This window comes from Poromitra crassiceps (genome assembly GCF_964638095.1).
Source record: "Poromitra crassiceps genome assembly, chromosome: 2".
Lineage (NCBI taxonomy): Eukaryota > Metazoa > Chordata > Actinopteri > Beryciformes > Melamphaidae > Poromitra > Poromitra crassiceps.
Window position 1 is genome coordinate 12,793,547 of NC_139624.1, and position 22,497 is coordinate 12,816,043.

The following is a 22,497-nucleotide window of genomic DNA, read 5'->3' on the forward strand; positions in this document are numbered from 1 at the left end:
GGCACGGACGAGAGCGGACGAGTCGAGCCGACCTGAGACCCGAGAGCGAGCCGACCGGAGACCCGAGAGCGAGCCGACCTGAGACCCGGACGAGCCGAGCCGACCTGAGACCCGAGAGGCGGAGGAACGAAGCCGCTTGGAAGTGTGGGAACAGCCAGGGGAAACGCTGTGATCCCATCTCGCACGAGCTGCGAGGGAGAGAGAGGACAGGAGCGACAGCGGGAGACACGCCGTGGGAAAGCGGAGGGGTGGAGGTGCGCTTCCCCCCTCCTTCAGTTAAGTCCCGCTCCATTTTTATTATTTTATCTTTGAGTGTGACCAGCTCCGTGGACAGACGACGCGGGTCTGCATGCAGGCCTAACCCCAGACACCTGGCAGTAAAACAAACCCTCAGTGGAACTACTATATTAGGCTACTGCACTGAAGGAGGACGAGCCCTTAAGGCGTGTTGTGAATTATTTAGTTGGTGTGATTTACTTGCAATAGACGTGTTGCATCTAACTGGGTTGAACTTGGTTGCAGTGGATTTGGTTGCATTTCAATTATTTAACTTTGCTCATCCAAAGTGACAGTAGCCTACTAGTGAGTTATCCTACCAGTGAGGAACTCTTATTCCCCTGGGGAACCAAAGCATTAAAGCCTGCTCTGTTCTACACCCTCTTGTCAGCTGGAGGCGTCAGGAGAGGACGGGGAACCGGACGAGAGGGAAACACCGCAATTGCTCTGGACTGCAGCAGACACTGGACGTTGTCACACGGACGCTGGACTCTTTTTAAATAGGCACATTTTTTCTATTTTGTATTTTAATAATAAAACCCATTTGTTCCAACATTCCATCCTTGTCTGTGTATGCTGTTTGGGCCAGCACCACTCCCCAGTAGAATCCAATTTTATTCTCAGTCACGCACGCACCCGTGACACACACATCTTGTCACAATGGACATACAAAACTTATTTACCAACGTTGACCACCAGGGCGGCTTAAATGCTTTGACCCACTTCCTAGACACAAGACCACTTGGAACTATACCCAGTACTCAGTGTCTAAGCAAATTGGCAGAATTGGTGTTGTCCAAAAATGTTTTTATGTTTGAAAAAGTGTCTTCTTTATACAGGCAATGCAAGGGGGCAGCAAAATGTCCCCTAATTTCAGTTCCCTGTATGTTGCCTGTTTTGAAAATAACTTTGTCTTTTCCCCTAATAATCCATTCCTCAATAATATTCAATTATGGAAAAGGTATGTTGATGATGTTTTTATGATCTATGATGGTATTGAGAGTTTGATGGAGTTTTATGAGTTTCTTAACCAATGTCATGAACATTTGAAATTCACCATTGAGCATGATACACAAAGTCAGCTTTTTGGATATCTTGGTTTTACGGGAAGGTGATGTGTTAGTTATGGACCTGTATAGAAAGGAAACTGATAAATGTTCTTTCCTACATGGTCAATCGTTCCACCCACTACACCAGAAAAAAAGTCTTCCCATTAGCCAATTCAGTAGGATAAGAAGAATATGCACCAAACCTACTGACTATGAAAAACAAGCAGATGTTTTGGAGTATAGATTCAAGCACAGAGGCTACAATGACAGCTGGGTTAACTCTGCCCGAAATAGGTTTAAAACTGTCTCGCAAGAACGAAGTCTAACTAAGAAGGATAAACTTCCACCCACTAACACCCCTAGATGCTTCCTTAATTATTCAGCTCTGGGGAAAGACTTTGAGAGAACTATTAGGAAACACTGGCACATTTTAAGTTCGGATCCATCGCTCAAAAATGAGTTCAATTTTGCTCCCAAGGTAGTGTATAAACGTCCTAATTTGAGGCAAATGCTGGTCAAATCTGACCTCATTCCAACAAAAAACACCACCTTTCTTGATCTGCCACCTGGCAACTACCGATGTGGTTCTTGCACACAGTGCAATTTCACATATAAATGCACCACATACACTCACCCGACAACAGGTAAAACGATGAAAATAAAGGGCATGATAACCTGTTCAACAAATTTTTTTGTCTATTTAATTAAATGTCCATGTGGCCTGGCGTATGTGGGTAAAACACAAAGAGACCTTAAAACTACGATTGCAGAGCACAGGAGCTGCATCCGAACCCAGGATCCACGGAACCCGGTGGCAGTCCATTTTACGGAGGCGAAGCACCCAGTGTCTTCCCTGAAATATATAGGCATTGAGCATGTACTAACTCCAAGACGAGGTGATTTAAACACCCTCCTACTTAGTAGAGAGAGTTTTCATATCTTTAACCTTCAGACTCTCGCACCCAGAGGTCTGAACCAAGAGTACGATATAAAACACTTCCTTTAATAAAACTTGAAACAGTTGTAAATGTGCCTATGTATAGGAGGTTTTATTATTGCCCCTATGATTGTTTCCTAATGTCTTCTCTAGTGTTCGGTTTATTTATTTATTTATTGTGCCTTGAACCATCTAGATACGTATAATATATTTACCCCCCCCTTTTAAAACATTTATAAAATTAAACCTTTTCCAAATTATTCTATTTTTCTATTCAGAACTTCTATTGCTACCTTTATATTATGTATCGTGGCGTAATGTAGATTTTAATTGGTGTATTTTGCATTATAGTCTAATATTGTTGTTTGTATATTGTTCTCCCTTTTAAGCCCACTTTGTTCCACTTTATTATCTATTTCCCTGGGCTTTTTTACATGGTTAATTGTATCAATTATGTGTGGATGTGAGGTGGTGATTGTGCCCCCCCCACCTATCAGCATAGAGCCCATCAGCCTATGACTGCACCTGTGGTGTACTATATATAGGGGCCTTCTTCATCCACCAAACATTGCTGACCTGACAAAGATCCAGTGTGGATCGAAAACGTTTGTTTTTTTAATTAAACTTTTTGGCATTGTGAGTAAGTGTGCAGGCTCTACCTTCTTTCATTTATGCAGCGTTTTTTGCTCCAGCCTTATTGCACCTTCCCGTGATGTAAATCTCTCTTTATACTTTTCAAATTCACCATAGAAAAAATAAAGTGATAGAGACAGGCAGTTTGGAACAGACCCATAACATCTAATTATGTTCAAACAAATAAAAGCATGATGAGGCTTCAGGTACGAGGAGAACAACGGATGTGCAGGACCCCATCATGCATGTGTTCACCTTAGGCCCCCAAAACACTAAGTCCACCACAGCACACACACACACACACACACACGCTTGTTCCACTGCAACATATTACGTGTAATATTATGTGCTCTGAACCCTCTGTGTAATTAACACATTAATATTTTAAATCCCATTGCCTCCAACACTCTCACATCAAAGTTTGTCCTCCATAGATGATGGAGGCCATTTTGGAGCCATTTGGACCCCTGTGTCTCAAAAACTATGGAGAATATCATCACCAAAGTTCATCTTAATTAATTTGAAGAGACCAGGAATGTGTGAAAACAATAGGAAGACAATGTGAGTCCTAAGCCTGATTTCAGATTAAATGACTCTATATAGACGTCCTCAAATTAAGATTCACCACAATATTCATATAATATTCATGTCAACACATCATCAAAAAATGCTGTCTGACCTCAGAGTCTCCAGTCTGCAGTGTGGACTCTCCAGAAGATCACACAGCAGCTTCACTGCTGAATCATCCATGTAGTTCTTAGTCAGGTCCAGCTCTCTCAGATGGGAGGAGGGGTTGGACTTCAGAGCTGAGGCCAGAGAAGCACAGCTGCTCTCTGACAACCTGCACCACTCCAATCTGAATAAAGAATAAAACATGTAGATATAAAATAAAACATTCCTGTATAGAAAACCTGATTGAAACCATGTTTCATAATCCACTCAGAGCTGTGGAGGTTTTAAATGTACATGTGTTACTTTACCCCTGGACAGATCCAGAAGATCTTTATTTGCCCAGTTGAGAATGGGTACCCTCCCTTTGGCTATTGAGGTTGGCAGGTTCAATTCTAATGCTGAGGAGGAGAGACTTTGTACTGTATGTGAATTAGGTGTTGTGGAAGATGAATTTCATTTTTTGTTTCATTGTACGCTATATGAGGAACCAAGATTGTCTCTATTTCAGTTAATGCAAAATAAGAAACCTGAACTAATTTGGTCAGGAGATGATGCGAAGTTGGAATGGTTGTTCAGAGATGAAGGGCCCTATTCTCCCACAAGCCTTCGGCGCTAAAACGGGCCTTAAACGCAAAAAAACGTGCCTTGTGCCTGTTTTGGGACGATATCAATATGGCTTTAGGCTGCCAAATGCACTTTAGGCCGAATGGGCGTGGCGCAGTCCCAGAATGGGCCAAAGTGGGCGTGTCGGCGCTAAATACCGGCGTACTGCTATCTTCCGATCTGGCGTTAATTTAGCGCCTTGCGCCTTTGAAAAGCAGGCCTATTCAGTGGGCCAGTTTCGCGGAGCGCTCCCCTCTGGCTCTCTCCCTCCCCTCTGGCTCTCTCCTCTTTCACCCTTCTCTGTGTCACCTCTCTCCCTCTCTCCTCAGTCTGACAGGCACAATACTGACTGTCTCTGACTCCCTCGCTCAGAGTCCCATAGAAAAAATAAGCTGTAACTTCACTGCAATGTGAATGTCCCAAGATGCATTGTGTTTCTCCATTTCGCTACTAAATAGCAACCAAATGAGCCGAAAACCTATATTAAGGGAGGATCTAAATAATGTGTAATGGTAAGACAACCTCCAATTGTAGAACATTTCAATATTGGACCAAATAAAACATCGAAATGAAAACACCACCCTATTTGAAACATATATGTCCTACTGGGGCTATAAATATCCCTTGTCGATTTAACGTGATTTAGATAAGTGACAGCGGAAGCTTCGGAAGCTTCTACTGTCATCTGCTATACTGTGATGTCCGCTCCAATAACTTGGCCCTACTCCACATTTAGTTTTACAATAAAAACACATTTATGCAATGACTTTACATAATGTAGGCTATATTTATGTGCATCATCCTTCCTGCAGCAGGCGAGAGAAAATGATATCTTTCTGGACAAACTTTCACCAATCTAATAGGCTATATTTTTCTAGCTGATGCGTTTAGAACATTATTTTCACTTTGATCTTGCTATAGTGTAGCGTGTTTACATGCTTGCAGTATTGAAACTGCAGTTAGATTGGTTTGAGAAGCATAATAATATGGAATAATAGCCTATAATGCAGACAGACAGACTGGATGAAGGGAGGGGGGGGGGGGGGGGGGCAGAGCGTTTGGCTTTCGTCTGGTTTTGCGGGATCACTGGAATTGGAGCTAAAAAGGCAAGCGTGCGATTCGTTTATTGCAGTTATCCAATGAGCATGATGATGACGGTGCATAATTTTACGCTTAAAAGGCGTGGTTGTAATGCTTTAGGCTGCGTGTAGCGCCAGCACGACGATATCAAGTGCGCTGGTCCACGCCCACTGATTTGGGCTGCGCCAGGCGCTCGGCCTAGAAACAGCGCCGATGCAACGATAGGGACCGAAGTCTTCAGTTTGGCCAGGTTTATTGGGAGGGCTTGGAAACTCAGAATGGAGAAGCTGTTCATCTGAATATATAACTGTTTATGTTTGAGCGTTTTGTAACTTGTTTGTTGATTTGTTTGTATTGTTGAACTTGAATGATTTGTGTCTTGTAAGCCCAGACGGGCTGGGCACCTTGAATATGGTGCATGACACAAAAATAAAAATCTATCTATCTATCTATCTATCTATCTATCTATCTATCTATCTATCTATCTATCTATCTATCTATCTATCTATCTATCTGTACATGTTTCTAAAATGGTGAAGTCAACTGAAAGCAGCTGAAGTCAACAGGCTGCCAGGTTCAAAAAGACATAACAAGGACAAAGCAGGACTCATTCATATGAATGACAACATGCTGCTGCTTCAATAAACAAGCAGAGACTGAAGAGTGAGTTAGTGAGTGGAGGCTTTTCTTCACTATAAAATACATCACCAGAAACAAATAAAAAAAGATGAGAATGTAAATTTGTGGCTGGTGGAACACACTTCCATTTGAAAGAGTGGCATCACTCAGCTCAACACACAGAGCTAAACTTGGACATTGTAGCCTACTTGCAACTGTAATCAGAGTTTCAGGGCCATCAATTCCCCGTGCCAAACACATTTCTATTTACACGTATCTCTGTCTTTCCTCTGTGTGATTACTCACCAGCAGAGAGCAGGAGAGAGAGAGAGAGAGACAATTGAACCAAGATTAACCGAGGCCAAACTGTCCTCTTAGTCATCACCATCATCCTCCTCCTCATCATCCTCAACTATACCAGTTTGTTGAACTCTTCCTCCTCTCCCTATCTGACTTCAGCTAACTCTCCCTGTTGTCTTGCCTGAGCTAACAGCTCTTGCCCCAATGGGCATGGTTCCCCCTATTTGAACACACAAACACACACACACACACACACACACACACACACACACACACACACACACACACACACACACACACACACACACACACACACACACACTCTCTCTCTCTCTCTCTCTCTCTCTCTCTCTCACACACAGACAGACAGACAGACAGACAGACAGACAGACAGACAGACAGACACACACACACACACACACACACACACACACACACACACACACACACACACACACACCTTGAAGGATTCTTTTCACCAGCTCCACATCCAGCTTGTCCCACGCTTTGGGGTCTATGAGTAATTATAAAATGGCTCTCTCAAATCAAGCAATCTGATTGGTTCCCAGCTGTGGTATTTAGCGTATACCACAGCTAGAGCAGCATCCCCGAAAAACACTCCGCCTCTTAGAAAACAAATGGTAGCTACCTAGCTTGCTAGCCTTGAAAACTGTAGGCGATATCTTTTTTCCCAGGATGGTGAAGGCATGACCTGCCGCTTTCGCCATCCTGGGGAGAGAAAATATTGTTTTGATTCCCTCAAACCACCGGTGCTCTTGGAAATCAAATGGAGAGGAAGACTCATAAGCAAAAGGGCATAAAAATGCAGGTCCAGGCACTCGAGGTTTGAAAATGTAAAAGGCCTTTAATTTAATGGGCTTGAATCATTAAAACGTAAAAGGCTTTTAATTTAATGGGCTTGAATCATTAAAATACACCAACGCGTGTCGGCTTGCACCTTCTTCAGGGTGTGATGACACACAGAGAAATCCAGAAAACAAACATTAAAATGGAGCAAGTCAACCAAATGACAGCATCACTACAGATGCAATAAAACAATAAAAAGACAGTAGAACCAATGAGGAAACCACATGAGCAATACAGTGTTTTTGAGGAAAGAGGATTGGGAATCAAAGGAGAGAGAACCAATGGCTACATGTTAGGACTAAGGCCATGGCTATAAGTATGATGAGAGCTCAAAGTCCTCGTTGAGACCAGGGTAACTGTTGCACCAGCTGAACCTTTTATTTATCTCTTAAGTTAGGCTGTAAAGTCTACACTTTCTGTGACCTTGATGAAGGCACAGTGTGTTGAAACATCAGGTCACAACTTGATTTAAATATAGAAGCATAACAGAGTGTGCAGTTCTCCATCTTTTCACGTGACACCTTCTTCAGACATTCTGCACCTCACCTGAAGTCTCTGGGTGCTCATCTCAGCTCCTGTGTTCTTTACATTAAATGTCAGCATGATATTCATAACATCTATGAACAAAGAACTGACAGCATGTCTGACCTCAGAGTCTCCAGTCGACAGTGTGGACTCTCCAGTCCAGCAGACAGCAGCTCCACTGCTGAATCTTTCAGCCTGTTCTTACTCAGGTCGAGCTCTGTCAGATGGGAGGGGTTGGACTTCAGAGCTGAGGCCACGACTTCACAGTGAGTCTCTGTGAGTTCACAGTGAACGAGTCTGTGATGACAGATTTAATGTAGAATCAGTTATTATCAAAACAGAGCTGAGAACAAGCATACCAATAACTTTATGCTGAATGAATATACCTATGATGATGATGATAATCACAATGATAATAATCCTAGTCATAATAATTGTATTAATCATAATAACAGTTGTTTTAATCACATTTAAACACTTTAACCACAGCAGAAACTTGAAGTGAAGACGCTATCCGATGCCTAACATACTCTTCTTCTAAATAAATGTAGTTGCCGCTTCCAAATTATTGCATACAAATCCACTTTTCTGTATTTGAAAAACCAAAAATCATTCATCTGGAGCAACCCGGACATGCGGCGCACCATGACCGTGGGGACTCTGGACCACATTCTAAATAGTTTTACTTTAGTTTATTTGTCAGGGACCATGTGCAAAAGATAACATTGATGTCAGAGAGAAAAGATGCTTTGGACCAGATTATAGCAAATTGCTATTTTCCATCTGCAGTCCCAGGGCAGGTTGCCAGCACAAACAAAACAACAATACAATAAATAATAAATAACAAGGTACATAACAGATATCAACACATCTTAATGATATATCACCCAGGGGGGAAGTGACCCTCTCAGTCCAGAGGGGGCGGACCATTCTCATTGGGCCTCTTCCCTTTTGCATGTTTGGATCTTTTTTAGCCATATTTAGAGGAATATATCATTTTAAACACACTAGTGTTATTGTTTCTCTCTCTCTCTCTCTCTCTCACACACACACACACACACACACACACACACACACACACACACACACACACACACACACACACACACACACACACACACACAAGGGGCCTCCTACCTGGCCATTTGCCTGAGGTCCCTTCACTGGCTACCTGTCAAGTTCACAATAGATTTTAACATTCTCCTCTTGGTTTTTAAATCACTCAACAGCCTTGCACCTGAGTACCTCTCAGATATGCTAGTGTAACGGTGTCATGTAGGTGGTACTTACAGCTATGTTAAGTGCTTGCCCAGGGGTGGATACGAACCGCCGACCTTCGGCTTGGGAGTCAAAGGCACTAACCACTCCACCAAGAGAGCTGGCTCCCTTGGCGGAGCTGATGAACATGCCTTGGGGAGTGAGTTTAACCAATCCACTCGCTACCACACTGGACTCACGAAGAATCAACACTGATTCACCTTGATTACACTTGTATCCTATGATCCTCTAGACCCCTCAGATCCTCTAGACCCCTCAGATCTTCTGGCACTGGCCTGTTAGTTGTTCCCTGGGTGAGGACTAAGGAGTACAGAGAGGCAGCATTTATGGTCCTCTCCTCTGGAATAGCCTGCCAGAGCATCTGAGAGCATCACAAACCAAAAGAAAACATCTTTTTAGCCTTGCATTCCCTTGACGTCCTCCTCCTTCATATTTTAATTTTGCTTTTCCTCTATGCACCACTGTTGTTGTATAATTTCATTACTTTGTTGTATTGTTTTTATTGTATTTTTACTGTTTTTATTGTATTTTCTGTTTTTATTGTCTTTTACTCTACTTATTTTGACTGTTAAGCACTTTGAATTGCATTTTCATGTATGAAAGGGTGAAAGAGTGCTATAGAAATACAAGTTGATTTGATTTGATTTGATTTGATGTAGTAGCTACTGTTTACATAGACGCATGCTAAACTAAACACTTTGGGGGGAGGCGGAGGGCGGCCGAAAGAGTGTTGAAGGTAAGAGGTAAGAGTTGACACATTTGCTTTTGACAGCACTGCTTTTGGCCAATGGGACAACAGCACAGAACCATGGCAGCCAATCAGAGGTGTCTCCTCCAGGCCAAAATGGCAGGATTGCTGTGCACTGGTGTTGCAATGGATCGATTAGTTGTCACTTCTGATCCAAGCCTGCAGCCCTGGTCCCGTTCATTGAAGCCGCTGCATGTTAGATCGCCGCTCTGGCTGTTGAATCCAGTATTAGGTCACAAGGCCCGCCTCCCCATGTTAGTGGATGGGAAAATCACAACCGAAATAATCCCAGTATACGTCAGATAATTTTTTTCCAAAGGTGGTTTATATCATTTTAGATAGTTATTATCATGCTAACTCCTGTGCAAGTGGTCATTCTTCTGATCAGTTTGTTTTTAAAGGCCGGCTTTACCGTGGGGAATATGAATATATATTAAATCTCACGCCCCTAAGGTTTTCGAATCCGTTGAAATTTTTGAAATTGGTTGTTTCCCGCCAGAGATATCACCAGAAATCCACTCTGTGTGGAGGGGGGGGGGGGGGGGGGGTGGTGGAGGGGAGGGGCGGGTGCGGGGACCCGAAATACTACATTTCCCACAATGCACTGGGCTCGCGTGGCCTTCGTTTACATGCCCACCCCTCAGGCATTTGGCTGATATCAAACTCCAGTAGGTGGCGGTAATGCACATATATGTTTGCCAACCGCCATAAAACTCAAAGAAGAAGAAGAAGGCTTCGACAATAAAACAAGAGAACAAGAAAAAATTGAAAATAAATCGAAAATAAAATTGCACCAAATTGCACCAAATTTAAACCGATGTATATATGTCGGGAGATGTCTTCATAAAAAAAAATTCATGCATTTTAAGGCATTTTCGTAGGAGTTACGCGCATCTGATGTTGTAACTATTTTCTGTAAAAATGTGTAAAAATGGGTACATTGCTCAGCGTTGATTTCCTTACTTCACCTCACCTACTACTAGATGTAAAATTTGACGAGCTTTCCAATGCCGCCAGTCCCGTGTCTTTTGGTGCTTCCGTTCCAGAGATATGGTCTCTTGGCAAGGAGCTATGGAAAGCTAACCTAGCTACAGTATGCTATGCGGTTGAACAAGATGGCTGCCTTTTGCTTTTCGTCGAGAGCTCTGAAGGGGCGTGGAGGACCTCTAGAGGTGGGACCATGGCTCACAAGACTTGTAGTTCATAGGCGCTCAAGTTCCGCAAGCGGGGAGGGAAGCCGGGTGACGCGTAACGCGTCATCCGGCTTCCCTAAAAATGTGAGAGATGCCTGATAGGTCAGGCAGTGAAGCTCCAATTTCAAAAATTTCAACGGATTCTAAAACCTTAGGGGCGTGAGATTTAATATATATTCATATTCCCCACGGTAAAGCCGTCCTTTAAGTAGTTATTTGACATATAAAAAGGGATAAAAATGGATGATTGACAGCTGTGGCAGCCAGTCTCAAGCCGTCATTGGCTGGACAGGCTCTTCACATTATAGAACTAGCGTTAGTTTGACATAGACAGGACACAGTGCTGCTTTGTGCTTTCATGTAACGCTGCCTGGAGGTCTGGGTGGCTCTGCTGGGTGTGTGGGCCGGGACAGAGGCTCTTAGCACGGGTACGGGGTGGCTGTGCTGGCTACCAGACATATCGATGGAGCGCAATAAAAAGAACATTGTTTTGAGAAAGGTGCGCGAGGAATTAACGTTGGTTGGGGACTGAAGTAAGTTCCGAAAAGATGTGTTTTATAAATTACTCCAGCGTTTTTAACATAGCAATAGCGTTAGCCGCTTTCGCTAGTCTGCTGTTTTTCGTTATTTATCGGCTTAATATTACTAACTTAACAACCGATAACGATAGCTGGAATAACACAATAATATACACATATTTTCAGAACTTACCAGGTTGTCCAACTGCCAGGAAATGTGTTTTATAACGTTAACTCCCGTCCCGGGTCAGATGGGGCCTAGTACACAAGCACCAGCCATGAGCTAAACGCTAACGAGTTAGCAGTTAGCGTCACATAAGCAGAGGTTTTATTTTTGGTATTAAAGCAGCAAACGTTTTTATATGGATATCGCAGAGAAATGCTTTGACTGTGGGGATGTTCGTTCTTCACAAGCTCCTTTCTTAGCTGTTGTAAGGATATAGTTAACAGAGACGAGACTAGGCAGCTAGGCTAACGTTACCACTGAGCTATATTAAATGGAACGTTACAGGCTGCGCTACCCACACTATAGCCTACCAGTAAACAACGTAGCGTAAAGCGTCAAGGTTAGATTTGTAAAACCAACATTTGCTCCAAAAGGAATTAAATCATAAAGTTAATCAAAATGCCACGGAAACATTAGGCTAGCTTAATCAACACAGCAATCCCCCCAGTGAGGCTGAGGGTGAGTGAGTGTGAGGCCTGCCTCCACTTCCGGCCCGGGCTGAGAGCGCTGAGAGCACTCGGCAGTCAGCAGCAGCCCGGAGGTCTGAAATCTCCGACAACCAAAATCAGATTTTCGTACAGGCGTCATTTTGATAAACTGATCTCATAGTGGGAATCTTCCTGGTTACTTTTGGCGAGACAAAAAATATTACAACTTAAAGTGTCATATTTACAGAGCTAGACTGTATATAAATACACAACGCACTGTGCGCATTCTAGAAACAGCAGCTCTAGATAAGAAAGTTCAGAGGGGCGGGGAGCTCTCAGAGGTTCTAACTCAACGGAGCTACTGCGCAGACTCTGGTTCTCTTGATCTGACAAGATTTTGGCTTCAATAGACAATACAGGCAGGAGATGGAGATCCTCTCTCCATTTATTTAGCGCAGTGCTTCTGATCAATGCAAGTTCCTTTGTTCAATTATTATTATTATTTTGCGGGGCCTTTACAGTGTTGGAGGCCTTACACAAGCTGTGTAGTGAGCGTATAGGGTGGACCAGCACTGAGTAAGCAACACAAATGCCCCACAGTGGCCCTTTGTGATGGGTGCCCCCACAGTGATGGGTGGGCCCATGGTGGCCGCACCCCCTGCCCCGCATAATTATATATATATATATATATATATATATATATATATATATATATATATATATATATATATATATATATATATATCGTAATTCTGCCAATAAGAGCCCGGGTGCCTATTATGCTAAATCAACTTTTCATTTTGACATAATTGAGGCAGGCGATTATTATTTTTTGAACAGAAATGCCTGCTCAGCAAAAACGGAAAGTATCAAATTGCTTATTTACTTTACTTTACTTTACTTTACTTTATTGACATTTGGCAGATGCATTTATCCAAAGCGACATACAACCAGGTTATAACCAGTGTTGGGCAAGTTACTTTCAAAATGTAATATACTACATATTACTAGTTACTTTCATTTGAAAGTAATAAGTTACTTTACAATATTACTGTCTGTGTAGAGTAACTCATTACTTATTACACTACTTTTGCATTACTTTCACCAAAAATAACTGCAGAGGCAGAAAGACATCGCCGCCCCGGAACCATCCCGAAAAATAATTTCAAGTGTCTTGAAGTGTAAAGTGTCCAAAATTCTAAATGTTATTCTTTTCCTTTGTTATTGTCATCTATAGTGGGTTTTTTGTGTGTGCATAAAAACACACAATTTGATTAGGAAATGATTGTATCTATTTGAAATATATGCTTTGATTAAAAGAAAGTAACTCAATTTGTAACTTGTGTTACTTGACAAAGTAACTAGTATAATATTACTGAAATCCTATTGGTAATAAGTTACATTACTGAGTTACTGCTAAAAGTAATATATTACATGTAATATGTTACTTTTGTAATGAGTTACCCCAACACTGGTTATAACACAGTACAGCAATAAAAAGAAAAAATAATTTAAACCAGTGAGATAGTACTTAGTACACACAAGAGGGTAGGTACAGGCAGTTTTGAACATGCCTAGTATTGTACAACGGACTGGAATGAACGAAAACAACTGATAGCCTTCATCTTCATCGTCATCATCATCATCCAACTACGTTATGGTATCAGTTCATTGCTCTCCTCTTCTCCCTCTGCCAAACAGCCATACCATATAACCAAACAGCACTGCAGCACTAGACAAAACAAGCAGACTTACCAAATACCGGTAGGTAGACGCCAAGTTCCCAATACATGTCCAGTCTGTATAATGGGTATATAATCCATACTGTATTTATGATCGCTGTTCCGCTGAGAGAAATGCACTTTTACCAGGCACAACTGTGACATTGTGCTACGTTAGCGTAAGTTGCCTACCGCTCCCGGTTGTAGACAGCGGCCCCTATTCTCCCACAGGCCTTCGGCGCTAAAACGGGCCTTAACCGCAAAAAAACGTGCCTTGCGCCTGTTTTGGGACGATATCAATATGGCTTTACGCTGCCAAATGCGCTTTAGGCCGAATGGGCGTGGCGCAGTCCCAGAATGGGCCAAAGTGGGCGTGTCGGCCTTAAATCTCGGCATACTGCTATCTTCCCACCTGCCGTAAATTTAGCGCTTTGCGCTTTTGAAAAGCAGGCCTATTCAGAGTGCGCCAGTTGCGCGGAGCGCTCCCCTCTGGCTCTCTCCCTCCCCTCTGGCTCTCTCCTCTGTCACCCTTCTCTGTGTCACTCAGTCTCTCCCTCTCTCCTCAGTCTGACAGGCACAATACGACTGTCTCTCTCTCTGACTCCCTCGCTCAGACAGACACACACGTCCTATAGGAAATAGCAGTTGTAAATTCACTGCCTGTGAAGGTCCCAGCATGCAATTGGGTACTTCATTTCGCTACTAAATAGCAACCAAATGAGGCGAAATAGATATAAAGGGTCGATCTAAAATAATGTGTAATGGTAACACAGCCTGCAATTGTAGAACATTTCAATATTGGACCAAATAAAACATCGAAATTAAAACATCACCCTAAGTGAAACATATAGGCCTATGTCCTCCTGGGCCTATATATATCCCTTGTCGATTTAACGTGATTTAGATAAGTGACAGCGGAACGCGCTTCCTACTGTCATCTGCTATACTGTGATGTCCGCTCCAATAACTTGGCCCTACTTCACATTTAGTTTTACAATAAAAACACATTTATGCAATGACTTTACATAATGTAGGGTATATTTATGTGCATCATTCTACCTGCAGCAGGGGAGAGAAAACGATATCTTTCTGGACAAACTTTCACCAATATAAAATTAATCTCATCATATAGGGATAGGCTATATTTTTCTAGCTGATGCCTTTAGAACATTCTTTTCACTTTGATCTTGCTATAGTGTAGCGTATTTACATGCTTGCAGTATTTAAACTGCAGTTAGATTGGTTTGAGAAGCATAATAATATGGAATAATAGCCTATAATGGAGACAGACAGGCTGGATGAAGGGAGGGGGGGGGGCAGAGCGCTTGGCTTTCATCAGGTTTTGCGGGACCAGTGGAATTGGAGCTAAAAAGGCAAGCGTGCGATTCGTTTATTGCACTTATCCAATGAGAATGACGGTGCATAATTTTACGCTTAAAAGGCGTGGTTGTAATGCTTTAGGCTGCGTTTAGCGCCAGCACGACGATATCAAGTGCGCTGGTCCACGCCCACTGCGCCAGGCGCGCGGCGTAGAAACTAGGCCGATGCAACGATAGGGGCCGCTCTCCAGCACGTTGCCTACAGGAATCCGTAGCATTAAACAATGCGGTATGCATACTTGAAACAGCATGTATAAATAAAATATAAAACTGTCTGACAGGAGGAGAAATTTCCGCCTGACTTCCTCCAAAACAACGTTATTACCGTAAGTGACTGAATTTAGTCAACACAAAAACATACAGTACAAACAAACCGTATTCATTCTAATAAACGCCCCAGCGGCAAAAAGAGTCAGGCGCTTATTATGCTAAATCAACTTGGACCCCCGGTGGGAAATGGAAGACCGGCGGCAATTAGAGTACAGGCGCTTATTGGAAGAATTACGGTATATATATATATATATAGAACATTATCAAAGACACCAGCCACCCCGCTCATACCCTGTTCTCACTCCTCCCTTCCAAAAAACGCTACCGGAGCATCAAATCACACCACCCGTCTCAGTAACAGCTTTTTCCCTCAGGCAGTCAGGCTGCTGAACAGTTGACTCACACACACTGCAACGCACTGTCACTTTGTTGTGCACCATTATTGTATTGTACTGTATTGTGGTTTGTGTTATGTCTACACGCACTGTGTACAGACATGTCTGTATCACGTGTAGCCTACATAGTTATGTAGGCCTACACCCTTTTTCTGCCGGTCTTCGCGACCATGTCCTTGTGTGTGTAAGGCTGAGGGTGCTCAGAGCATAAATAATTTCATTGTATTTATACATTGTATTATACATATGACAAATAAACTACTTGAACTTGAACTTGAACTTGAATATAAGCACAATGTATATGCACTGCACAGTGTATAATATTACATTATGCAGCTCTGAAAATGAATTGGTAATAAAGCAAACTAATGTAGGCATTGTTGGTTATTTATAATCCATTTATTTACTTCACGTGAGAAAGTGTTAAAATTTGTACAGACTTTCAGGTCAATGGAGTTTGTTCCAATCCTTTATGGCTTTAAATCAAAAGCAGGGTTGAGCAAAGGCAGAGCCTCTTTTTGGAACTCTACACTCCCCCCTTGAGGTCGACCTTGTAGTTTATATTCCATTAGCTCCGCCCTTTCAGAGGCTGTGCCTATTCAACAGTAATCCCTCGCGTTAGCGATGACTAAGGATTTATTCTTTACTTTACTTTACTTTATTGTTTATTTAGACAGGACAGTGCACATTAATAAGACAGTTTTACACATACAGCATCATCCATCATCCAAACGGTAAATGTGCCGGGATTAGCCAAAGCTAATTTTCACCCGCAGTCCTTGGGACATAGACAACTAAAAACTACAAGATAAATACAGGATACGGGAATAAAAAAAGCAATATAATAAAAATGCACAAGGGATAACAATACATACACAGGATAAAAGCAATACACACAGACAAGATAAACAGATAAAATAATAAAATGATAAAAAGATTAAATGTCCAAGAGAAGGCTACTGATTATGGGTGCAGTGTTGTTTCGTTTTGAGCCATTCCTTGAGTTTGACTTTAAAGGTATGTGGAGCCGGGAGACCGTTCCAGACCGTTCCAGACCTTTCCGCCCACAAGTATTCTACTTGGTGTCACCAACCATGGACACGCCCCATTGCACATCACTCCTTCTTGAGGGGCGCATGTGGGGTATATAAGGCAGGTGCACACATCGATCTGCTCCCAACATTTCTTCACCAGCAAGATGACTACTGAGAAGAACAGCAGCTCCGGGGGGGCGGGTGCCAGGCCAAAGCGCCCAAACTCTGGCCTAGCATCTGTGTTTGCCCAGAGTGCCAAGCCACCTACATGAACCTGGAGGATGGGTATGTCAAGTGCGCGGCGTGCCTAGGGCCTCATCATGCCGGGCTGCCACTCGGCTCCTCTGACTTCGCCTTCCCGCATTGCAGAGAGCTTCCGCACGCTGAGCTTGTGAGCAGAGTGGAGTTTTTTTCCCGGGTGGGAACCACTCTCCACTGGGTCGCCGTCGCTGATGTGGCCGCCCCACACTTCGACGCCGCCTAGTCGCCCTCTGTCTCCTCCAAAGAAGCTGAGAAGGAGGAAGAGGCAGCCGGCCGCGCCTCTCCCTTCTCCCCGCCGAACACTACGGGCTTGTGTGAAGACACAAACGATGAGGGAGCTTCTCTCCAGCTCTCCCTCTCCCAGACTCTCCTCCTCGCCAGGCTTCACTAGCCCTGGCTGCACCGGATTCCCTGCTGCAAGACTGGAGCAGCGAGGTCCCCGCCCAGGTGGTGGCAGAGCTGGTGGCATCTCTTATGGCTATCATGCAGCTGGCCTAGGCGTCAACAGTAAATTCCTCCCGCACCATGGCTTGGACAACTCAGATCCAGAGGAACATTTGGCTCCAGAGCTCCATCCTGCCACAACAGCGCCAAACGCTGCTGGAAGGGCCGATAACCCCAGCCGGCTTATTTGGCCCATCCACGCAGGCAACTCGGGATGAGCTCCACCTCACCTCATCGCCCTCAAGAAGGCGGCGCACCCGGGGGAAGAAGAGGGCTTCTTCTTCTTCCTCCTCAGCAGACCCAGCCCAGCTGCAGCAGTGAGAGTGGTCCTCCTTGCCCCCTGCAGCTGCCCCGGAGCCTGGGCAGCTGGCCGGCCACCAGCCAGCGACCCAGCCGCCAGCGGGGCGGAGCCAACCTGGCCTGCGCGTGGTCTACCCCCGCCAGCCCCCCTTCAAGGAGGGGGAAGCCGCTCAGTGCCCAGTGCGCAGGGAACATTTGTCTCGCTGAAAACAAAAAGGCCCTTTTAACGGCCGACCACATATTCCTGGAAGAACATTCCCAGTTTTCAGCCAGTACGCCCTCGTCTCCAAAGAGCGAGAGTTGCTACCACACAAATATGTTGCCACAAAGCACAAACACACAACTGTCTAATATCAGTTTTGTACAAAGGTGTCTCAAGAGTATAACTAGAACGACCGCAACGCAGACTTATGCCTCCGCTATTTGTTCATTCTTGAGTCCAAATCTCAATTTGAGGCAAATTGGAAGAAATTCCCTCAAGGTGCTCCTGAGATGTTGCATTACAGAGCTTGAAAATTGGGTGTGTGAGGTCACAGTGACCTTGAACTTTGACCACCAAAATGTCCTTGAGTCCAAGTGGACGTTTGAGGCAAATTCGAAGAAATTCCATCAAGACATTCCTGAGGTATCGCGTTAACAAGCTTGAAAATGGCATTCGAGAGGTCACAGTGACCTTGAGCTTTGACCTTTGATAACCAAAATGGAATCAGTTCATCCTTGTGTCAAAGTCGATGTTTGAGCCAAATCAGAAGAAATTCTATCAAGCTGTTCTTGAGATATTGCGGTAACGAACTTCATGAGGTCATAGTGACCTTGAAGTTTGACCACCAAAATGTAATCAAGGCATTTTTAAAATATCACGTTAACAAGCTTGAAAATGGTGGTCGAGAGGTCACAGTGACCTTGACCTTTGACCACCAACATCTAATCAGTTCATCCTTGAGTCCAAGTCGATGTTTGAGGCAAATTTGATGAAATTCTGCCAAGGCATTCCTGAGATATCGCGTTAACAAGCTTGAAAATGGTGTTCGAGAGGTCACAGTGACCTTGACCTTTGACCTATGACCACCAAAATCTAATCAGATCATCCTCGAGTCCAGGTCGATGTTTGAGGCAAATCTGATGAAATTCCGTCAAGGCATTCCTGAGATATCACATTAACAAGCTTGAAAATGGCGTTTGAGAGGTCAAAGTGACCTTGCCCTTTGACCTATGACCACCAAAATCTAATCAGATCATCCTCGAGTCCAGGTCGATGTTTGAGGCAAATTTGATATAATTCCGTCAAGGCATTCCTGAGATATCACATTAACAAGCTTGAAAATGGCATTTGAGAGGTCACAGTGACCTTGCTCTTTGACCTTTGACCACCAACATCTAATCAGTTCATCCTTGAGTCCAATTCGATGTTTGAGGCACATTTGATGAAATTCTGCCAAGGCATTCCTGAGATATTGCCTTAACCCTGTAAGACCCACGGTTGTAATAATACAACATTTGTATTTTATAAAAAAAAGGGTATAAATCATTTGTTTTCTTGTTCTTTTTTCACCTAAACATCATCATTGGATCCTATTGTTTAGTCTTGCAATGCTATTGGCCAGGATATTTGCATATAAGTACCCCCCACAGGGCCAGGACACATCACAACTTCAAAATTGTTGACGGAGCAACAACTCTCTTTTTCACTGGATGGAATTCCTCACAAAGAAGTAAGTAAAATGCCTGTAATATTTTTTTGGGTGATCATTAGAATGTCTAGAACATGTACATATGTTATTATTGTGAAACATATCCCCCAAATGTAAATTAGAGCATGTTTTATAGAGGTTGCTATTTTACAACGGTGGGGCAGTGTGGTAGCAAATATCCAGGTGGTACTGTTAGTTTACATACCTGGCTAAGGGGAGTCTTATAGTTTTCACAATACATTTATACAGTTATATGTGTATTTTCCCCACATTGCATACCTAAATATATATATAGTGTGCATTTTAGCTTTAATTTCTAATTTCCAATAATATTTGTAACCAATTGTACTCAAAGACAAATATACTGCATAAAATGTAATTGCTTACAATGTTTTAGTAATCACTTTCAACAGATCAGTTCCTACTTCTGTTTGTAATCATGTTTTAGTTGGTTTAAGTTAGTTCCTAGAGGATTCCATGTGGTAATTGTTCATGTGGGGGTTGCACACATAGGACCATCATCATTGTTTATGTGAGGGCTGGTGGGGGTTGCCCACTTAGGACCATCATCCCTTTGTGAGGATAAGCAAAGCACAATAGGTTGGCCAGACAGTATTGTGTGACTTGTGAAATGTGTTTTGCAGTGAGATGTGTAAACACTACTAATGTACTAAAGTTATTTCTTTATTTTCATTTCAGAATGCCACAAGCAAGGAGAGAGCCTCGCTTCACCCAAGGCACCACGTCAACACCTGCCATCGGATGTGCGCCAGGACCAAGTTGGCCATCTCCCACGAAAGACACAGAGAGGGCGCTGCAGGAATGGTGGCTGTTCAGGGTACACCAACTTACTATGCCACAAGTGTGATGTTCGTCTGTGTATTTCAGGTCACAGGAACTGTTTCTGGGACTATCACTGCAAATAAGCGTAAGCAATTGATTGTAAATGGTGTTCAAAGTGATTTGCAGTCACTTGGAGTATGGGAGGGGGGTGCCTGTTACATTTTGCGGAGTAATTAGGTAATTAGGTTTCTTTAGTACATTTATTGTATGTATTGTTTTCATTTTGTTGTTCTTTTAATAAAATCACAATTCTTAAAAATATGGCTTACATTGATGTTATTATTCATAATGTATACTGTTCTGAGGCCAAATATTATTCATAATGTATACTGTTCTGAGGCCAAATAATAAACCATAACCATATAAATTAACCCTTACGTTGTTTTAATGAAGTATATATACATTTGCCATGTTATTCTGACAATGTGTAAAAATGGCCTATAGGAAATTCTGCTACCCGATTGACCCTACGTTGTGATATTACAACATTTGCATAAAACCTTACAAAAACTTTTTTTTTCTTAAACACTATATTTTCTTCTCCAAAGTACTCCTACAACACCATCAGAAAGGTTGAATAATTTTTTTTGCAAGTAGAAATATATCCGGGTCTTACAGGGTTTCACCGCCAGTTTAGGACTGCCAATATTTAGCACAGGCCAAAGATTTTCATAATTGTTGGTCATCTTTCAAGACCCACAGTAAATTATCTATTAGCACCAGAGTGATTTGCAATACCTCAAAATGAAGATGTACGTCTCTGGGTTCACCAGGAAAAAAAAGTGAGCTTTTAGCATGTTCTGTACTCTACTTATAGCCATTTATATACACCCTGTTTTCACCCAAAAGGTCTCCCTGAGAAAATAAACAGGAGAAAAGGCAATTTTTGTAAAAGGGCACAATCTCAGGCAGAACTCACTCTCAATTATTTTATTTTGAACTGTATTGACATCAGACATGTAAATATTATTCGTTAGGACACAAATGACAAAAAAAAAATATATATATATATATATATATACACATGAAGTGCTTTTTTTTTTACATTCAACAATACAGTTTACTCGGTGTGAGTGAGTGTGCAGACAGACAGACAGACAGACAGACAGACAGACAGACAGACACACCGACAGACAGACAGACAGACAGACAGACAGACAGACACACACACACACACACACACACACACACAATCCCCCTTTTAGATTTCTAACCCCACATAGGATAAGCAATAACCACGCCCTGTGGCGCTGGGATTGGCCAGGAGCAACACTGGAGGGCACGCAGCCCAGCGATTTCATGAACCAACTGAATAGCTCTTGAGAAAGGACAGCGGGCTGCTGTGACTGCCGCTTCTGCCTTGTGCCTTGCTGTTGTGTGTTTATTTTGTTTTGTTCTGGTCCACCCGTCCTCGTCCATGTCTCCCTGTCATATCCTCCCTGCTATTTGATCGTTCCCGTTTTCCCCTCGGCTATTCAACACGTCCTCACCGCCCTCGCAAACTGATCGATCATTTCCTCATTCCTCCGATGATCAAACACATCTCTTGATTACTTTCTCCCGTTTTCTCCCGGCTGGCACAGAGGAAGGCGACTCCAGCTCGTGCAGCGTGCCGAGGCACGTTTCAATGGCGTTTCTCCTGTCTGCACAAGGAAGCGTTACCCGTTTTCTGCTTTTCCTCTTGCTCAATTTCAAAACAACAGCTGCGGTATGTGTTTGTTCACGTGTTGTCTTAGATGCTAGGGACCTGATACTATGTCAGAGGCTGGGGAAGTGTTTGAACTACGCCCTGCAGTAATAAAAACAAAAACACGTCAAACACGTCATTGGCGGGGAGGGCTATTTCTGATAACACGTCAAAGACGTCATTGGCGGTGAATGAGTTAACAAGCTTGAAAATGGCGTTGGAGAGGTCACAGTGACCTTGACCTTTGACCACGAAAATCCAATGAGATCATCCTTGAGTCTAAGTGGATGTTTAAGGCAAATCTGATGAAATTCCGTCAAGGCGTTCCTCAAATATCGCGTTAACGAACGAACGGACGGACGGACGGACGGACGGACGGACGGATAACCCGGATCCATAATGCCTCCGGCCTGGCTATCGCCGGCGGAGGCATAAAAAGTGTCTTTACAAATGCCCAAGTTCCAACAGCCTGGTTTTGTATAGAGAGACAACCCAGAGTCCTTATTGCTTAAAGGAACACT

At 43.2% G+C, this 22,497-nt stretch overlaps 1 protein-coding gene across 1 annotated transcript in view; it reads right to left on the reverse strand.

The window, feature by feature from the left end:
• Positions 1 to 22,497, reverse strand: part of LOC310798381 (NACHT, LRR and PYD domains-containing protein 12-like) — a gene marked incomplete at its 3' end in the record, with an annotated part of 103,235 nt that overhangs the window by 25,333 nt on the left and 55,405 nt on the right. Inside the window, exons 5-6 of the mRNA XM_083660933.1 lie at positions 7,684 to 7,857; positions 3,575 to 3,751 (exon numbers count right to left, since the gene is read on the reverse strand). Coding sequence (XP_083517059.1) covers positions 3,575 to 3,751; positions 7,684 to 7,857 — 351 coding nt within the window. The remainder of the gene's footprint in view (positions 1 to 3,574; positions 3,752 to 7,683; positions 7,858 to 22,497) is intronic.